The following is a 16,566-nucleotide window of genomic DNA, read 5'->3' on the forward strand; positions in this document are numbered from 1 at the left end:
TACAAATCGATGGTGCGACCACACTTAGAATACTGTGTACAGTTCTGGTCACCACACCTAAAAAAGGATATTATGGAGCTGGAAAAAGTGCAGAAAGGGGCAGCTCAAATGATTAAGGGTCTGGAGCATCTCCCCTGTTGAAGGGGCTGGAGCATCTCCCCCTCTGTCCCTCACCCCCTCTGTTGCCATGGGGTTTACAGTAATAAAATGAATTTCTAGTTCTCTTGGTTGTGAATATGGGGCTGGAAGTACCTTGGAGAGGTCCTTCAGAGTTCTGACTGGTTCTGGCCTAAACCTGGATTGGATTTAACTCCCCACTGACGGCGGAGCCACCAGCATCCACTGTGTCCCCTCCCCCCCCCAACATAACACGTCTCTGCCCCCTTAAAGCCCTGTAAAATTTCCCTAAAATTGATGTGTTGCTTTGATGGGATTGTTTGGTGTTTCACATTTTGGCATCTCTTTACCAGAAGTCCCTTTAATAAGAAGAAAGGAAACCTTACTGCATTCCCCAGAGCTGGCTTGGGGATGCTGGGAATTGTAGTCCAATACACATGGAGGGGTCCCAGGTTGGGGTAAGGAGGCCTCATGGATGTGTTTCAATGGGTCCCTTCCTACCACCCCTCTGCAGGTGATAGAGGAATTTTACAATGAAACGTGGTACAGCCGTTACGGGGAGTACATCAGCCGCGGCACCCTCACCACGTTGTGGTCCCTCTCTGTGTCCATCTTCTCGGTCGGCGGGATGATTGGAGCATTCTCTGTCGGGCTGTTCGTCAACCGGTTTGGGCGGTGAGTACAGAGCCCTCTTGTCCAGGCCTGGAGTACGCCCTCAGTTTTACATTTGTAGAAAAGGGCGTCTGAGATGATCAAGGGACCGGAGCATCTCCCCAGCGAGGGGAGGTTACAACAGCTGGGATTGTTTAGCTTGGGAAAAAGGAGGCTGAGGGGAGACAGGATAGAGGTGGACAAAACCATGCATGGTGTGGAGAAGGTGGAGAGGGGGACATTTTTCTCCCTCTCCCATAATACCAGAACCCAACGGGGTCATCCCATGAAGCTGATGGGTGGGAGATTCAGGACAGATCAAAGGAAGTCCTTCTCCACACGGCACAAACTGTGGAATTCACTACCACAAGATGTGCTGATGGCCACCAATTTGGATGGCTTTAAAAGACAAATCCCTGGATGAGAAGAGTATCAGTGGCTACTGGTCAGATGGCTATATGCTTCCTCCATTATCAGAGGCAGCAAGCCTATGTATACCATTTGCTGGGGAACATGGGTGGGAGGGTGCTGTTGATCTTATGTCCTGCTTTGTGGGTCCCTGGTCAGCAGCTGGTTGGCCCTGTGTGAACAGAGCGCTAGACTAGATGGACCCTTGGTCTGATCCAGCATCAGGGCTCTTCTTATTTATTTATTTATTACATTTATATACCGCCCCATAGCCAAAGCTCTCTGGGCAGTTTACGGAAGATAAAAACAGTAAACATTAAAAAAGTATACGAAATTTAAAACCATCAAAAACATAAGAATAACAGTATAAAAACAACAACATCCATTTAAAAACAGCAGTTCTGGGGGCTGTTAAAAGACAAACTTTGCTTTGTTAAATGTTCTTAAGTTCTTCTCCCTGCTGCCCAGTGGTTTTTTTTAAGCCAACAAAAATACAAATTCTAATTATTAGACAGAGGCAATAAACTGGACGTTCCATTTTTTGCTACATCGTTGGTACAAAGAATAAACACGGCAAACTGCCATCGAAGACCACGCAAATCCGCAGCGATGCTCGTTGTAGCAGCCGCCATGTTTTGGATTACCCACAATGCCCTGCAACTGGGACTTCAGGCACATTGCATTTTTTGTGTGTTGGGGAGGTGGGGGGAATAAAGATGGCGGCTGCAATCGTAGCTGCTCCTGGACTAGATATGTCAGGAGTGATGGATAAAGTCTGGGGGAGTTAAGAATGGTTGTGGGCTGCTAGAGGTACAGCTGCTGAAAGCCCGTGTTCATGAGGTAGGCTGCAAAACACCACCGCCACCATCCTGCTGTCCAATCAGCTGCGTCTGGGCGAGTCACATGTTTATAATTTCCTCCTCCCCCACCGGCACCTTCCAATGTGCTTTACTGTGTTAGGCTGCAGGCATAGGCCTACTGAGAAGATAGAGCGGCGCCTGGCCTGCTGCTCGGACTAAGCCTCTGAGCCAGCTAGGAGCTGGTTTCTCATCCACCGTCTCTAAAGACTGCCTTAGCGATGCTTTCGTGGCTTGATAACCGCTCCGCTTTAAGGCATCCTTCCTGATCCTGACCCACCCTTCAAGCACCCCTGCTGAGCTCCAACGCTTTCCTTGCCAGGCGGAACTCCATGCTGATGTCCAACAGCCTGGCCTTCCTCGCCTCCGTGCTCATGGGTTTCTCGAAGATGGCCAACTCCTTTGAGATGCTCATCATGGGCCGCTTCGTCATTGGGGTGTATTCCGGCCTCACCACGGGATTCGTGCCCATGTACGTGGGCGAGGTGTCCCCCACGGCCCTGCGGGGGGCTCTGGGGACGCTCCACCAGCTCGGAATCGTCGTGGGAATCCTCATCGCCCAGGTGAGCGGCTTCGGAGTGGCGCCCTCTGCTGGGGCTGAGAAAAGATGAATCTGTGACACGGGGAGGGAACCGTTTTCGGCCCGAAAGCCATGCACCAAAGTGGGAGGGGCCAGGCCATTGCTGGCAGGAGCCCCAGTGGGAGGGGCCAAATCACACACATGCTGACCATCTCCCCCATCGCAATGGGTCTTTTTAAACGCCTCCCCAGGCACCCAAGGAGGCTTTTTAAGCACCTCCCCTGGCACCCAAGGAGGCTTTCCCCCCCCCCCACTGCAGCTTTCCCTAACTTCACACCCTCCATTTGAGTTGGATTACGACTCGAATCAGTGTTTCCATGAGGTGTGTGCCGATGTGGCCGTGTGCACACTTTTCTCGTAATTTCCGCACCTCTGCCCTCATTCTGGGAGCCCAGATTGTTTCGTGTGTGTGTGTGTGTGTGTGTGTGTGTGGATAGTTCCCATGTGCAAAACCGCATGAAAGCTGGGAGAGCCTCCATCGCAGAATGGCTGCCTCCTGAATGAGCCAAGTGACGCCCCCTGTTTGAATTCAGAAAAGGAACCTGCTTGAGCTGTGGGATGTTTTGGAAACGAATCGCTCCCGGGGGGGGGGCGGGCGGGGCGGCTGTGGCAACTCGGGAGCCCCCCTCCTGAACCCCCTTCTTTGCTGCCCCTTCGTTGCAGGTGTTCGGCATGGACTTGATCATGGGGAGCGAGCACCTGTGGCCGCTGCTGCTGGGCTTCATCTTCGTCCCTGCCTTGGCCCAATGCATCCTGCTGCCCTTTGCCCCGGAGAGCCCTCGCTTCCTCCTCATTAACCGCAACGAGGAGAACAAAGCCAAGAGCGGTACGTTGCAGCCTCTGCGCGGAGGCCTGGGCGCGTCCGGTGCTCCTGCGGCACGCTCGCCTCCCCGGCACGGAGGACCTGCCTTGCATGCAGGCGGTCTCTGAGCTCGATGCTCCCTGACTCCAGGTTCTGTCCATCTTGCGTAACAGCTCGGTTGGGAAAGACCCTGCCTTAGAGGACGAGGGCCAGAGCTGAGCTGGATAGATGGGCAGTCCGACTGGGACTGCTTTAAAGTGTTCCGATTGGGACCGCAGCTCTTAATTCAGGAACCTTGAGTCTGCGGGCGAAATGTGCCCCAGCTGGAATCCCGGGCAGGCCCGCTGGGCAACCGGCTCACTTTCCCTGGCCCCGCCTCGTTGTGCGTGGCACAGAGGTGTGTGGATGATATTACAGGTGCTGGCCAATAGGTGCTGTTCATCAGCCTGTTCAAATTGAACCCCTCTGAAACTCTGAAGGGGGGTGGGTTGTTTTTTTAGATTTCAGAGCTTGACCCAGGAGAGAAAACGGTGCGGCCGAGGGAGCCTTTCCCAAGCCCCCTTCTCCTCGGGACTCTCAGAAACTTGGATGCCTGCCTTCCCTGTGAGCCTTTCGTTTCTACTGCCTGACCTCCCGCTGCCCCTTTTCTCTCCAGTTCTAAAGAAGCTCCGGGGGACGACCGACGTCAGCAGCGACCTCCAGGAGATGAAGGAGGAAAGCCGGCAAATGATGCAGGAGAAGAAAGTGACCATCCCGGAGCTTTTCCGCTCGCCCATGTACCGCCAACCGATCCTCATTGCCGTCATCTTGCAGCTCTCCCAGCAGCTCTCGGGGATCAACGCGGTAAGCAGCGGTCGGCCAAAGTGCTCTCGCGGTCTTCTTCCTGTTCCCTACTTCCGTTGCCAGGGGCTTTGCCTTGGGAACTCGGCCTGGCAGGCATCTTAGGACCAGTGCCACCACCTGGCCTACTCAGTCAGACCAACCATGAGACATGGCTGGGCTTCTGCTCCTGGGGCTTGTCTATATGAGCTATATACCTTATCGCAGCTGCGCAGTTGCGCCCCGTTGTTTATATGACACCATCGCAGCTGCGCAGTCGCGCCCTGTTGTTTATATGGTGCCATCGCAGCTGTGCAGTCGCCCCGTTGTTTATATGACGCCATCACAGCTGCGCAGTCGCGCCCCGTTGTTTATGATGCCATTGCAGCTGCGCAGTTGTGTCCCATTGTTTATATGACGCCATTGCAGCTGTGCAGTCGCGCCGTTGTTTATATGACGCCATCACAGCTGCACCCCGTTGTTTATATGACGCCATCGCAGCTGCGCAGTCGCGCCCCGTTGTTTATGATGCCATTGCAGCTGCGCAGTTGTGTCCCATTGTTTATATGACGCCATTGCAGCTGTGCAGTCGCGCCGTTGTTTATATGACGCCATCACAGCTGCACCCCGTTGTTTATATGACGCCATCGCAGCTGCGCAGTCGCGCCCTGTTGTTTATGATGCCATTGCACCTGCGCAGTTGTGTCCCATTGTTTATATGACGCCATCGCAGCTGCGCAGTCGCGCCCTGTTGTTTATGATGCCATTGCACCTGCGCAGTTGTGTCCCATTGTTTATATGACGCCATCGCAGCTGCGCAGTCGCGCCCTGTTGTTTATGATGCCATTGCACCTGCGCAGTTGTGTCCCATTGTTTATATGACGCCATCGCAGCTGCGCAGTCGCGCCCTGTTGTTTATGATGCCATTGCACCTGCGCAGTTGTGTCCCATTGTTTATATGACGCCATCGCAGCTGCGCAGTCGCGCCCTGTTGTTTATGATGCCATTGCACCTGCGCAGTTGTGTCCCATTGTTTATATGACGCCATCGCAGCTGCGCAGTCGCGCCCTGTTGTTTATGATGCCATTGCACCTGCGCAGTTGTGTCCCATTGTTTATATGACGCCATCGCAGCTGCGCAGTCGCGCCCTGTTGTTTATGATGCCATTGCACCTGCGCAGTTGTGTCCCATTGTTTATATGACGCCATCGCAGCTGCGCAGTCGCGCCCTGTTGTTTATGATGCCATTGCACCTGCGCAGTTGTGTCCCATTGTTTATATGACGCCATCGCAGCTGCGCAGTCGCGCCCTGTTGTTTATGATGCCATTGCACCTGCGCAGTTGTGTCCCATTGTTTATATGACGCCATTGCAGCTGCGCAGTCGCGCCCTGTTGTTTATGATGCCATCACAGCTGTGCAGTTGTGTCCCATTGTTTATATGACGCCATCGCAGCTGCGCAGTTGCACCCCGTTGTTTATTTTTATTTATTTATTTATTTAATTTATTTAATTTATTTAATTTATATACCACCCCATAGCCGAAGCTCTCTGGGCAGTTTACAAAAGTTTAAAACAGTGAATATTAAAAAGTATACAAAATTTAAAACCATCAAAAATATAAAAACAACAGTATAAAACAGTATCCATTTTAAACAACAACAGTTCTGGGGTCCATTAAAAAACAAACAAACTTAGCATATGTTGTTCAATACTGTTAAATGCCTGGGAGAAGAGAAAGGTCTTGACCAGGCGCCGAAAAGATAACAATGTTGGCGCCAGGCGAGCCTCATCGGGGAGATCATTCCATAATCATACCACCACCGAAAAGGCCCTCTCCCTTGTTGCCATCCTCCGAGCTGTGCAGTTGCGCCCCGTTGTTTATATGACACAGCTGTCAACTCGCAGCCACATTGAGCTTTTCACCGTGACTCTGTGCTTTTTTGAGGTGTTGTTTTACTGCGATTTTTTTTTACATTGCTTCGATGACCTCACAGTTGGCTTTCAAAGTTGCGCAGAAAACAAGTCAAAAAAACGGTGCCTGGGTATTTGCTGCCCATTACCGCTGTGTGACAACGGCGCTGCGATTTTTCCTGCCTGGAGAGGCCGCGCTCCCTCCTGCCATATAACCTATTGCTGTTGCTTCGATGCTGCGGGGCTTGGGAGGAATAAGTAGGCAAAGCGTCACTGTATAAACAGCCCCTTGGTTGTGGCTGCCATCTTAATTCTTCCCAAAATGCAATGCTCCGGAAGTTCCCTTGCTCTGTGGCCCAGCTCCCCTGTTCATGCTTTCCTTCACCTTTCTAGGTTTTCTACTATTCAACGAGCATCTTTGAAAAATCCGGGGTGCAGCAGCCCGTCTACGCTACCATTGGGTCCGGGGTTGTAAACACGGCGTTCACGGTCGTCTCGGTGAGTGTCCATCTTGCCACGTCTTATGCTGAGGCTACTTTAATAGTGGAACCCACACTGAAATGGAGATGACCGAGGTGTACAAAATCATGCACGGTGTGAGAATGTGGAGGGGGAGACATTTTTCTCCCTCTCCCATAATAATACTAGAACCCAATGGGGTCCTCCCATGGAGCTGATTGGTGGGAGATCCAGGACAAATAAGAGGAAGGACTTCTTCACACAGCACAGAATTAAACTATGGAACTCACTACCACAAGATGTGGTGATGGACAACAATTTGGGTGGCTGCTAAAGAGAGTTGGATAAATTCCTGGAGGAGGAGAAAGCTAACAATGGCTCTAGAGGCATTCAAGAGGCAGCTGGACAACCATCTGTCAGGGATGCTTTAGGGTGGATTCCTGCATGGAGCAGGGGGTTGGACTGGATGGCCTTGTAGGCCCCTTCCAACTCTGCTATTCTATGATTCTACTAGTCCTCATAGCTATGTGCTAGCTCCAGTATCAGAGGCAGTACGCCTGTATACACTAGCTGTTGGGGAACATGGGTTTGCGGGTGCTGTTGCACCATGTCCTGCTTGTGGGTCCCTGATCGACAGCTCAACCAGCCAACCGCCACTGTGTGAACAGAGTGCTGGACTAGATGGACCCTCGGTCTGATTCTTACGTTCGTATGTCAATGATAGTGTCTGTAGCAGAGTGCACAGTAAGCAAACGAAACCGAACGAGCAGAGGGTCAGGAGAATGCCAGCAGTGGCATGTTACAAGCTGCGGTTTTGATTCTCCTGTGGACGTGAGGTAACCCCTGCCTTCCCAAACCGGCTGCCTTCCAGGTGTTTTTGGACTGAAACGCGCCCATTTGGAAGGCACCGGGTTGTGAGAACCCAATTCTGGGGGAAAACAGCCTGAACAGGTAGGCCTCCGTTGCTTCCGAAAGATGCTAAGGCTGGTGTGGAACTCTAGGACTGAGGCAGCTGTCACAAACGTCCCTCCACCACCCCAGCGGAGTGAGGCGGCCCCGTCCTGATTTAAAAGCGGACAGCGTGGCTGGACACGCGTGCTCGAGAAGAGCCCCCCCCTCCGGTTTATTCTCAGAGGGGCCTGCCCTGCTGCCTCTCTGCACGAGTCCCTGTTCCAGAGTTGCCTGCTCTCGAGCAATTCCGCTCCACCGGGAGAGATTAGAATTATCTGCCCCCAGCTGTGCCCGAGGAGATGGCGCCTCTGTGGATGAGTAGCGTGGGCTCACGCGGGCCTTTTCAGTCAAGTTAGTTCTCAGGGAGGCTCTTAAGCCTGTTTGCTTCCTTCCATTTTGCTGAGCGGCTTTTCATTTCTTGCTCTCCTTCCCCCCCCCCCCCGATAGCTGTTTGTGGTGGAGCGGGCCGGGCGGCGGACCCTCCACCTCGTCGGCCTGGCGGGGATGGCGGGCTGTGCAGTGCTGATGACCATCGCCTTGGCGCTTCTGGTGAGTAGCCTTTGGCGTAACCGATGAGTGGGAAAGCCCTCACAGAACGGCTAAATGAGGGCAGAGGAGGCAGCCTAGGTCTCTTGTTGGTGGGTGGAGGATTCTGGGTAATTTTCCAGGCCAGCTCCTCAGCTCAGGTGGCCTTTCCTTTTGAGAGCCAGTGTGGTATAGTGGTTAGAGTAATTGGCCTGGGCGTCAGGAGATCCGGGTTCTTGTCTCCTCTCGGCCATGGAAGCTCCCTGGGTGACTTTGGACTCTCAGCCCAACCCACCTCACAGGATTGTTGTTGTGAGGATAAAATGGAGAGGTGGAGGATTATGTACACCTCCCTTGGGTTCCTTGGAGGACAAAAGGCGGGATATAAATGCAATAAGTAAATAAATAAACATGCTTGCCATATTCCAGTAGTTGGTTGATGTAAGAGGGCGAACTGCTGGTAGCCAACTGGGCTTCAGACACACAGTGGCAACAGCCTTTAGAGCCTGCCAGAAAATCACAGGCATCACATCTCGAAACCATTTTAATGAACAATTAAACCAGCTATTGGAATATGCAGGTTTAGACTGGAAAAATGGCCTACAATTTCCCAGCTGGGAAGTTGTAGGCCTTTTTTCCCTGTCTAAATCTACATGTAGGGTGACCATAGGGGAAGGAGGACTGGGCTCCTGTATCTTTAACAGTTGTATTGAAAAAGGAACTTCAGCAGGTGTCCTTTGTAAGCACGCAGCACCTGGTGAAATTCCCCCTCAGTCACAACAGTTAAAGCCGCAGGAGCTATACTAGAGCGATCAGATACAAAAGAGGGCAGGGCTCCTGCAGCTTTAACTGTTGTGATGAAGAGGGAATTTCACCAGGTGCTGCATGCATGCAAAGGACACCTGCTGGAATTCCTTTTTCTATGCAACTGTTAAAGATACGGGAGCCCTGTCCTCCTTTCTACATGGTCACCCTAAACCTGCATAGGATTGCGCCTTAAATATGGACACTTTATCTAGGGTGACCATATGAAAATGAGGACAGGGCTCCCATATCTTTAACAGTTGCATAGAAAAGGGAAGTTCAGCAGGTGTCATTTGTATATATGGAGAACCTGGCGAAATTCCCTCTTCATCACACCAGTTAAAGCTGCAGGAGCCCTGCCCTCTTTTAAATCTGGTCACTCTTGTATAGCTCCTGCAGCTTTAACTGTTGTGATGAAGAGGGAATTTCACCAGGTTCCCCATATATACAAATGACACCTGCTGAAATTCCCTTTTCTATGCAACTGTTAAAGATACAGGAGCCTTGTCCTCCTTTCCATATGGTCACCCTACTTTATCCCAACCCGGATTTACTCTAGAAGTAGCTAACCGCATTTTATTTATTTATTTATTTCATTTCTATACCGCCCAATAGCCGAAGCTCTCTTGAAAAACAATCGGCGCGTGAAAATAACAAAAGTTTTAAAGCCCACATTCCTTCTAATACTGAATTCAGGCGCTGAGTGCCGACAGGATTGTCGTCCCAACGCCTTGTAGGCAGAGTGTTGGGTTTGTTCCATCCACACCTGGGTTCCAATCCCCACAAAGCGGACGGGACCACATTCGTCCAGTTATCCCCCCCCCCCCCCCAGGCTAACCTGCTTGAGAGGCTGCTTGGATGCTGGCGGCCATAAAAACAGCCGCCTGTGCATTGTGGGTTTCTGCATTGCTCTTACCGGCCTTCTTCCGATGCCAGGATCGGCTGCCTTGGATGTCCTATATCAGCATCATCGCCATCTTCGGCTTCGTGGCCTTCTTTGAGATCGGCCCGGGCCCCATTCCGTGGTTCATTGTGGCGGAGCTGTTCAGCCAAGGCCCACGTCCCGCCGCCTTCGCGGTCGCTGGGCTCTCGAACTGGACTTCCAACTTCATTGTGGGGATGGGCTTCCAATACATTGAGGTAAGTTTTTACTAGGTCCTTGAGTACCACGGTTGCAAGCCCCCGCCCCGCCCCTCGTTGCGATGCCAAGTAATCCACAACACTTTATTCAGCAAATAAAATCTCTTCGCACTTGAAGGAAGAGAAGATGGGTGAAGAGAAGTTTGAGGGGAGACATGAGAGCACTCTTCAAATACTTGAAAGGCTGTCACACAGAGGAGGGCCAGGATCTCTTCTCCATCCTCCCAGAGTGCAGGACACAGAATAACGGGCTGAAGTTACAGGAAGCCAGATTCCAGCTGGACATCAGGAAAAACTTCCTGACTGTTAGAGCAGTACGACAATGGGATCCGTTACCTAGGGAGGTTGTGGGCTCTCCCACACTAGAGGCCTTCAAGAGGCAGCTGGACAAGCATCTGTTAGGGATGCTTTAGGGTGGATTCCTGCATTGAGCAGGGAGTTGGACTCGATGGCCTTCTAGGCCGCTTCCAATTCTGCTATTCTATGACTCTAAGTATAAACACTCGGAGCTTTCCTCTAAGTGAAAACTTGCCTGACTAAACCAGGCAGTTGTCCTTTCAACAAAAGGGAAAGGTCCCCCCCCCCCCCCGAGCCACTTTTGCTTCAGGGAGGATTCCTCTGAAGAAGCCTTTGGCGAGAAGCTAGCTGAGCTGATCGCTTCTCCCCTGCTTTCAGCTCCACCCGCTTGACCCTGCGGCAGACTCTGGGATCGGTAGACTCTGAAGCCCCTTCCCCCTCGGAAAGCTGAGTTCCCACGGACTCTGAGTTGTTAGCATTCTCTCTGACAAGGTCAGGGGAAGATTCATCCTTGGCTCCTGAAGAGTCTGGGAGAATCTCCTCCCCTGCTTCCTCTGTCGGCTGGTAAATTTCTGGTCCCGTTTCTTCTGGTTCAGAATCTGATGCCGATTGATAGTCTGAAATGCGTTCCCCCAGACTAGGGAGATCCTGACACTGAGTGAGGTCTCACTTGTGCTAAACTAACCTCCTGTTTGTTTATGGCGAGGCTGAGGAAGCTTTTTCATCATCATCATCATCATCATCATCATCATCATCATCATCCCATGTGGGCAGGGCCAAAGGCAGAAGGCTCATGTACACCAAGCAGGATATTCCACTCTGAAAGCGGTATATAAAAGGCAGGAGCCACACTACTGCTTTATAGCGGTATTGAAGTGCACTGACAACTGTTGGGGCCCAGGACACATCCCATATACCGCTTTCATACCACTTTCAAAGTGTTATTTCCTGCTTGGTGTAGATGTGTCCTGGGCCCCAACAGTTGTCAGTGCACTTCTGTACCACTATAAAGCAGTAGCGTAGATCCTGCAGTGCACTTCAATACCGCTATAAAGCATTCGTGTGGCCCCTGCCTCTTATATACCGCTTTCATCGTGGAATACACAGCTTAGTGTAGATGAGCCCATAGATATACCGTATTTCTTCGATTGTAAGACGCCATCGATTGTAAGATGCACACTAATTTCAGTACCACCAACAGAAAAAAAAGCTTTGATTCTAAGAAATAATAAATTCACCCGCGATTCTAAGACGCACCCCGTTTTTAGAGATGTTTATATGGGTGCGTCTTAGAATCGAAGAAATACGGTAAGTCACGCATACCATTTTAAGCCTACTTGGAAGTAAGGAGGACTGGATCACTCAGCAGTACTTCTGAATAGCACCTCAAATAGCAAGCCTCTCCACGTCTGCTCAGAAGTAAGCAGGCCAGGCTGCCGATGAAATGCACGTGGGCTCAGTTCCTGGCGGGGTCTTTAAAGGTTGGTTGCCATTAAACACCCTTTGATCACTAGTCAATAATAGGCGATATCAGCAGAATAAAGTTGTGGTGGACTAGGCAGCCCTAGAGATTCAGTTCTGGACTTCATATATCATTCTCAATGGTCTGTTAGTGTCACATCACGCTATAGGGTGACCAAGAAATGACTGCCATTGCTCCTCTTTATTCACGTCAGTACCTAAAACCAGCTGGGGATTCCTCCCCAATTTCACTCAACGCCGTCCACATTTATCCCTGTCCTGTCCCATCGCGTTTCTGCGCCCTTTAACCCCGTTCCTAAGAGGAATAGAGCAGTAGAGTTGGATCTGGCTGGGTAGATCAGCCACTTTCATTTGTTCCCAAAGCAGCCGCTTTGGTCAGCCAACCCCATCTCTACTGCTCCATGTCCTCTCTCCGGCTGTCAGAGTTGGGTTGACCACTCCACCGGCTTGAATCAAGCTCAGTAGCGGTGGAGATTTTCAGCAACAGGCTTAACCACGGTTGCAGAATGGCAGCTAAATCGACATGGCCGTTTTGAGCGCTGTGACAACGTCCCTTCCTCTCACCTTGCAGGAGCTCTGCGGCGCCTATGTCTTCATCATCTTCATGGCGCTGCTGATTCTCTTCTTCATCTTCACCTACTTCAAAGTGCCCGAGACCAAGGGCCGAACCTTTGACGAGATCGCCTCTGGGTTCCGCCAAGGGGGCGCCGGGCAGGGCGAAAACAAGACGCCGGATGAATTCCACAGCTTGGGCGCCGACTCCCAAGTCTAAGCTATGAAGACGGGCCGGCTGGCTTCTCTTTTTGCTTCACTCCTTTCCTGCCTGTTCTCAACGCTTGTAACAGAAGCCAGGTCCAAGGTGAAGTAGGCATTTGGGCCCCATTTCCGGGCCTGCTGCCGGGTTTCAGGGTGACGAACTGATACCCATCCGCTAGGAACGGTTAGCTGGTTCCATGTCCAGGATTTCAATGCTGACAAGATTCACAAGCGACGGCTAACGTTCGGGCCAAGCTTTCTCCCTTTGCGGAGGAAGCGTTTTCTTTCCCTTCTGACCTGTTTTGAATTTATTTTTAAAGACGTACTTACACTTTTAAGATGGCCAAGTTTTAAAAGTCGTGGGGGGGGGGGGAATGCGGCTGGAGGATGGCAAAGGCTTCTGGGTAGAGCTGGACCAGTAGCCCCGAATGAATTGGGGGCAGGACTAAGGTGCCCACCATCTTAGTGGGAGATTGGTGGGAGATCCGGGACAAATAAAAGGAAGTCCTTCTTCACACAGCACATAAATCATGGAACTCTCTACCACAAGATGTAGTGATGGCCACCAATCTGGATGGCTTTAAAAGGGGGTTGGATAAATTCCTGGAGGCAAAGGCTATCCATGGCTACTAGCCCTGATGGTTGTGTGCTGCCTCCAGTATTCGAGGCAGTAAGCCCGTGTGCACCAGTTGCTGGGGAACGTGGGTGGGAGGGTGCTGTTGCACCATGTCCTGCTGGTTTATCCCTGATAAACTGGTTGTTCACTGTGTGGACTACATGACCCCTTGGTCTGATCCAGCAGGGCTCTTCTTATGTTCTTATCTTTCCCATGAAAACTGTTCCAGAAAAGCAAAGCTTGAGTCGACCTTGGGCAAAATGGCTGCTTTTCCCCAGCCCATAATACTTTCTAGAGAGCTCAGTGGAGCTCACCCTGTTTCAAGGAGAGAAGTTCCCACCCTTGAAAACCCGGTAGCCAGACGTAAACCCCACCCCACCTCCCGAATCCTTCAGCACCAACATCTAATCTCCACCCCGCTTTGTCTTCTCATCAGCCACCCTTTCTCAGAACCAGGGGATTTCTGAAATTGAGGTCTGGCGAGAAAGCGGATGAGAAATCTGAGGGAGTTTGGAAATGAAAAATGTCCTGTTTCCTATTTGGTTTTTAGTCTCCACTGCAGTTTTACACCCTGCACAGAGCTGAGGTCCCGAACTAATCTTGTAGCTGTCTGTTCCCTCCCTCAAAATGGTTGGATGCTAACCATTCGTATGGAGCTGGACGGCTGGGGTGATTTCGTCTTGTTGAGGGAGACTCCTTTAACTGGAGACATCGAAGAATGAAGCTGAGATTTCTTATGTGCTTTACGGCTACGCTACGTCCGTTCTGGCAGTCAGGTTTAGATTTGATGTCCCTCTGGTAGGGGGACTCTTCTCGTCCATCCGAGAAAGGGCTTGCTCCAAATTGCTTAAAGCACGGCTGGACAACCTGACGGTCCTCAGCTAATTTCAAAAGCCCTTTCTGGAAGCCATCAGTTCAACCTCTGCCAAAAAGAACTATCTGTCTCTCCCCCAGTAGGGGCTGTTGGAATGAGAGAAACGAAAGGGGTGTCAGAAAGAGCGAGAGAGAAAAGGGTGTTGGAGAGCGAGCAAGAAGGGTGTCCAAGGGAGAGAGAGAGAGAGAGAGAAGGGTGTCCAAGAGAGAGAAAGGGGGACAGAAAGAAAGAAAATGGAACAGCCCATTTCTGGCTCTGGTTCAGCTCCACCACCGACATGCACCCCTGAGGGAACTCCATTCGTGGCAGAAAAACATTTCCCACACCTGGTTTAAGGAGCCCCCATCATGAGAAGCACACGAGCACACGTCATCGAAGGTTTCCTGTTTAGCGCCGATGCGTTCCCTCCTATCAGTTTTCCGAAGCCCGTGAGAAGGGTCCCAGTGGATCGGGGCAAAGGTCCGTCAGCATCCCGTTTCTGAGAGCGATTGGCCCTCCCTACAGCTGGATTCCAAGGTAGACATCCCCTGAAAGAGGAGGTTCCATTTCGCTCTCAGGACTGACAGCCACAGACAGACCTCTTTGCCCTCCGTGAATTTGGCTCTAAACCACTTGTTAAGCCGGTGACCGTGCCCACACCTTGCGGTAGCAAAACCCTAACGTTAATTACATCATCCTTGTCCAACTTGAGGCCGTCCAGTGTGTTGGGCTATAACTGGCTGGGGGATTGTGGGAGTTGTAGTCCAGCACAACCGGAAGGCTTCAGGTTGGCAAGGCTGGATTTTACGTTGTGCGAATGCCTCCAGAAAAAAATGTCCCCAACCTCACATATCAACGGGTTCTCCCCAGACCCGCTCCCTTCCTCACCCAAACGACACAGTTCTATTGTGCCTGTTCCAAGGAGATCTCTGAGGATCTCTTCCCCCTTGCCCTCAACACCCTGGACTCACTGAACCCAAAAAAGCAAAAAGAATCAGTGAAGATGGCTGCATACATTTCCTGCTTACTGTGTATAGACTGGAAAATATTTATATTATATATATATTATTTTTTTGTTCAACCATGTTAATAGTACACTAAATTATAGTGTGGTTTGAGACGGACAAGCAACTTTGTGTAAATATTCAGTGATATTCATACTGTATGATAAATAGATCTAGTTTCTATAGAGACTGTAACACGAGATGTGTATATGACTTTTTGTATAGGTAAACTCACCTGCACGGCTACAACTGTTGCACTGACATTTTAGATTTTCTTTGTTATATTCAACCCATCCCACCCAAGACCTTAAAGTACCCCCTGGCGCCCTGAGCTAGCGTTTTGTAGAAGCTCCTGGCCGGTTTGCAGAAAAAGTAAAGAGCGAGAGAAAAAGGAGGAAAAAACATGCACACGCAGCTATTTAATAGTATATTTTTTATTTATTTCTGTGTTTTTAAAGTGAAGACACAACCGCACTTGAGGGGGGGGGGAAGACAATATGTTTTTAGGAAGTAAAAGAAAAAGAAAACACATTATTAACTCTGCTTTTGCTGTGTATGATATGACGGTAGTTTGAATTCCTTTCTGAAATGCCAGTTGGGGTGGGGTGGGGGGAACGAAAGAAACGGCACACGCAGAAAGGAGAAAGTTGTACGGCCAGAATAAATGGAACGAGTGTTTGAGAACCCAGCATGGTGTCGTGTGGTTTCATTTCGGGCCGCGCAGGAAATTCTCCAGCTGGGAGGGAGGCGGGCAGTTTTTAGGTCGGAAGACCACTGCCTCCCACTCCAAATCACCCCATTGATCTTGCCCTTGGGGGATTCTCAAGTGAGCGATTTTAAATCTGGCTCATCCCTCCCAACACACACACCGCTGTGTACCCTGGAGCCAGTGGCATTCAGAAATCCACTGTGCCATTGACAGACCGGACCTCTGGCTTCCTCCCTTCCTGTAGTTCCATTGATGGAGGAGGTGGAAGTCCAAACTAAATATTCGCCAAGGGGGATGCATTGCGTATCCCTGGAACAGGTTGGCTAGTGAGAGAACTAAATAGTTGGTGCCTGATTTGAGTAAGAAGCTGGTGGAGCCCGGACCGTTGGCCCGTCAAGCTCAGTCCGACAGCACCCTTTTCCAGCTCTACCTGGGACTGCTGGGAAATGAATCTGCGAGCCAAAAGGTGCACAGGAAATGGCCTTATACCAACTCAGACTATAACTCAGGATTGCTTATATAGCTTGGCAGAGGTCCTGGACGGCAGCCTTCCCCAATCTTACCTGGATTGCACCGGAGACTCTTTACGTGCACGTGCGACTTGTTTATGACCTTCTCTAGAGAGGATGTCACAGGAAACTGATTTATACAGGGTCCGCCCATTGGTCCATTTAGCTCAGAAGGTGGGCCTTCCTTCCTAGCCTTACCTGGAGATGACGGGGTTTGCACCTGAGACCTTCTATTTACAAAGCATGCGCTCCACCGCTAAGCTCCACCCCTTCCCAGGTACACGTTCTCTCTCACACACCTATTCACGCCCACCCA

At 50.9% G+C, this 16,566-nt stretch overlaps 1 protein-coding gene across 3 annotated transcripts in view; it reads left to right on the forward strand.

The window, feature by feature from the left end:
* LOC134411525 (solute carrier family 2, facilitated glucose transporter member 1) overlaps nucleotides 1–15,720 on the forward strand; it is a 47,220-nt gene extending 31,500 nt beyond the window's left edge. For all 3 annotated transcript variants that reach the window (XM_063145369.1, XM_063145368.1, XM_063145370.1), the window contains exons 3-10: nucleotides 632–792; nucleotides 2,356–2,596; nucleotides 3,277–3,439; nucleotides 4,071–4,258; nucleotides 6,539–6,643; nucleotides 8,003–8,104; nucleotides 9,821–10,024; nucleotides 12,375–15,720. In XM_063145369.1, coding sequence (XP_063001439.1) covers nucleotides 632–792; nucleotides 2,356–2,596; nucleotides 3,277–3,439; nucleotides 4,071–4,258; nucleotides 6,539–6,643; nucleotides 8,003–8,104; nucleotides 9,821–10,024; nucleotides 12,375–12,575 — 1,365 coding nt within the window. In that variant the 3' untranslated portion in view covers nucleotides 12,576–15,720. The remainder of the gene's footprint in view (nucleotides 1–631; nucleotides 793–2,355; nucleotides 2,597–3,276; nucleotides 3,440–4,070; nucleotides 4,259–6,538; nucleotides 6,644–8,002; nucleotides 8,105–9,820; nucleotides 10,025–12,374) is intronic.
* Nucleotides 15,721–16,566: the final 846 nt, after the last annotated feature.

This window comes from Elgaria multicarinata, chromosome 20 (assembly GCF_023053635.1).
Source record: "Elgaria multicarinata webbii isolate HBS135686 ecotype San Diego chromosome 20, rElgMul1.1.pri, whole genome shotgun sequence".
Lineage (NCBI taxonomy): Eukaryota > Metazoa > Chordata > Lepidosauria > Squamata > Anguidae > Elgaria > Elgaria multicarinata.